The sequence below is a fragment of the Rhea americana genome, unplaced genomic scaffold, assembly GCF_003343005.1.
Source record: "Rhea americana isolate MKP2758 unplaced genomic scaffold, rheAme1 scaffold_557, whole genome shotgun sequence".
NCBI lineage: Eukaryota > Metazoa > Chordata > Aves > Rheiformes > Rheidae > Rhea > Rhea americana.
In genome coordinates this window covers 64,250-67,918 of record NW_028186709.1, presented here as the reverse complement: position 1 = coordinate 67,918, position 3,669 = coordinate 64,250, and the positions used below count along the sequence as shown (strand labels likewise).

Genomic DNA, 3,669 nt, shown 5'->3' with positions numbered 1-3,669 from the left:
ATGGCGGCTGGGGGTTTCTCCTCACAAGATGGTAGCTAGGGGGCTTTTCATGACATGGCAGCTTGGTGGCTTCTCACAACATGGCGGCTGGGGGCTTCTCCTCACGASATGGCAGCTGGGGGCTTCTCCTCACGACATGGTGGCTCAGGGGCTTCTCCTCAYGACATGGTGGCTGGGGGCTTCTCCTCACGAGATGGCAGCTGGGGGCTTCTCCTCACGACATGGCGGCTGGGGGCTTTCCTGAGGAGACGGGTGGGCGGCGGGAGAGGCGGCCTCTCCTCTAACCTCCCTGCCTTGTTTCTCCCCTTTCACCCCCAAAGGCTGCAAGATCAAAGCGCTGCGGGCGAAGACCAACACTTACATCAAGACGCCGGTGCGGGGCGAGGAGCCGGTCTTCATGGTGACGGGGCGGCGGGAGGACGTGGCCATGGCCCGGCGGGAGATCATCTCTGCGGCCGAGCACTTCTCCATGATCCGCGCCTCCCGCAACAAGGCCGGCACCACCTTCGGCAGCGCTCCCACCTTGCCAGGCCAGGTCACCATCCGGGTGCGGGTGCCCTACCGCGTGGTGGGCTTGGTGGTGGGGCCCAAAGGAGCCACCATCAAGCGGATCCAGCAGCAGACCAACACCTACATCATCACGCCCAGCCGGGACCGGGACCCCGTCTTTGAAATCACCGGGGCGCCAGGCAACGTGGAGCGCGCCCGGGAGGAGATCGAGACCCACATCGCCGTGCGGACGGGCAAAATCCTGGAGTACAACAACGAGAACGACTTCCTCTCCAGCAGCCCTGACTCCGGCATGGAGAACCGCTACTCGGAGGCTTGGCGGGTCCACACGCCRGCCCCGGGCTGCAAGCCCCTCTCCACCTTCCGGCAGAACAGCCTGGGCTGCATCGGCGACTGCTCCGTGGACCCCGTCTACGAGACCCCCCGGCTGAACGACCAAAACGACTTCAATTACGGTTACCTCTTCCCCAACTATGGCGTCAACAAGCAAGATCTCTATTACGGGGTGCCGGAGTCGGGTGCCCCAATGTGGGCCGGGCAGGAGAACACCAACCCCGTCTCCGTGCTCTTCTCCAAGCAGCAGCGGTCCAGCAGCACCGGCGCCATCCACCCCAATTCCCATCGCTCCCCTTCCTCTTCCATCCAAGAGCCAAGTCTCTCCGGCCTGCCGCGGCGGTCACAAGGGGAACCGCTCCAAGGCTTTTCCAAGCTGGGCACCACCGCCGCTGCCCGGACGTCCGTGTCCAGCAGCCGCGAGTGCATGGTGTGCTTCGAAAGCGAGGTGACGGCGGCCCTGGTGCCGTGCGGCCACAACCTCTTCTGCATGGAGTGCGCCGTGAGGATCTGCGAGAGGACTGATCCCGAGTGCCCCGTCTGCCACGCTGCAGCCACTCAGGCCATTAGAATATTTTCCTAAAAAGACAGAGCAGGGCATTGGGATGGGATTGGGTGGGGGGAATAGGAAGGGAGCGTGGTGGTGGGGGGGAGCAGGGGGTCCAGGAGGAAAAACAAAATGCTGATAATAATAATAATAATAATTAATAATAATAATAATGACATCTGAAGAACAAACGAATGAATGAAAGAATAAATTAATTTAAAGAAGAAGAAGAAGAAGAAGAAAAGAAATTATTTTACAAGCAATGTATGTTATTTTTTAAAAAAAATAAGAAAGAAAAAGAAAGTGAATAATAATTAAAATGAATAGCAAAGCCAGAAATTGTGAAGGGCGAATGATGCTCCAGCCTGCGATGTCTTTTTTAAAGCAAGTATTCTGAACGCACACTCGGATCTCGCAAGCAAAGCGGTTTAGTTCCATTTTTTTTGGTGGTGAGATAGGGACTTCTCTGCGTTGACCAAGCCGGGCCATCGCGCTGGGACGGGGAAGGGAGCAGGGATGCGGGGAGGGCCCTGCCGGCCTTTCTTCTCCAGCCACGTTCAAGCTTCACCTTGGTCTGAAGCCCCCACTCTCCTCCCCCCCAGGGACGTCAGCCCAACTGGGAGCTCAGAAAGAAACAAATAGAAAGAAAGGAAAACGGATGACGGGGATGTAAAAAAAGAAAAAAATAAACCATCAACCTCTGGGAACCTGTTAGAACGAGGGCACAACTGTATTACCTCAAAGATTTAAACAAAAAACCACAGCAGCTAAAGAACTTTTATTGTTTTCCTTTTTTTCTAAAAAAAAGAAAAAAAAAAAAAAAAAAGAAGAAGAAGAAGAAGAAATAAAAATGACGCCAGTGAAACTGAAGAAGGTTTGGAAGAACCTATTGGAATCACACTGAGCGATTAGCATTTATTTTATTATTCTGAGCCACCGTGGAGTCTGGAACTTTGTTCTTTTTTCCTTATCCGAGCAGGGATTTGTTCATCAGACGAATCAGGAGTCACTAACAGGGTATTTCAAAAGCAGTCTTGAGTTCCCATCCATGGGGGGAGTGTATCGACTTCTGTCTTTCCGTAGTTCACTCTTCATCCTTTTTTCCAAGTGATGCCAGCTGCACCGAACACACACATGCACACACGCACACATAGACACACACACACGCGCACACACACACACACAAAATGTTGTGCTTTTCTTTTCTTAAAAATATATATATATCGCACCAAAACCTAAGAAAGACGATCATGCAATACAGGCAATGAGCCCATATGAAACCAACATGCATCCCAACAGAAAGCAAAAAAAAAAATACCCCGAGTTTATATATATAATTTTGTTGTCGTCGTTTTTAAACTGGACCAAAACTTTTGTTACCCAAAACCGAGTGGAGGAAAAAAAGAAGAAAAAAGTATTTCTTTATGGACCAAAACCTCTTCAGCTGTCCTTTACCTGGATCTTCCTGAGGTTGGCCACTTTTATATATTATATTTTTTTCAGAATGAAACAAAAAAAAAAGAATTGCCTTGTTGAACATCCTTTAATCATTTCAARACTCCTGGTTTTGTTAAATCAGATACTTTTTAAACCATTGGGAAGTGGGGAGAGGATGGGCTTCGAATCTGGCTTCTGTGCCAATGCACACGAGATGCAAGCCAGCATCTTAACATCATCAGGTTTGTTCAGCCAGTCTCTGGATGCCAAAATGTCATGGTGGTAAAGATGTGTGTTGGATTAACCTATCGAGTACCAGTATATCTATCTATAAATATATGTGTATACATATGTATATATAGGCACTTAACTCGTCAAGCGCCTATATATATATGTATGTGTATATAAAATTATATATATAGTTTCTTCTCCCACCACCGCCGCTTCCCCGTTTCCTACCCCTCAACTTCTGCTCACAGATCCCGGACCCTGATTTAGAACTGAACCAGCAAAGTTTCACAACTTGGCAGAAACAGTTCTACAACGAAAAGAAAAAAAAAAATCGCCTGAGATTCCCCCCCCCTTCAGTTACAGGAGACTTTATTTCCATCGGAATAATGTTCCTGGGAACATCCCCTCCTCCTGCTCGGTTTGGTGCGGCTGGTTCCTCGCGCCGCGGCGGTCCGGCCAGGCTCGCCGGCCRTGGGGGGGGCGGATAAGGAGCCCCCCGCCACTGCGATTTTGGGTGGAGGGCTCGCGAAACGGTGCGTCCCCACCGCTTTGCGTCGGCGGTAAAGGTGTGGAGGGGGCGCGAGGTAGGCGGCGGGGCGGGCGGCGTTCCT

At 51.1% G+C, this 3,669-nt stretch overlaps 1 protein-coding gene across 1 annotated transcript; it reads left to right on the top strand.

Annotated features, from left to right (window-relative positions):
* Positions 1 to 1,474, top strand: MEX3A (mex-3 RNA binding family member A). Its single transcript, XM_085318862.1, has 2 exons — positions 1 to 31; positions 246 to 1,474. Exons 1-2 carry the CDS (start codon positions 1 to 3, stop codon positions 1,424 to 1,426), a joined length of 1,212 nt encoding a protein of 403 aa, XP_085174988.1. The 3' UTR covers positions 1,427 to 1,474.
* The last annotated feature ends 2,195 nt before the right edge of the window (positions 1,475 to 3,669 follow it).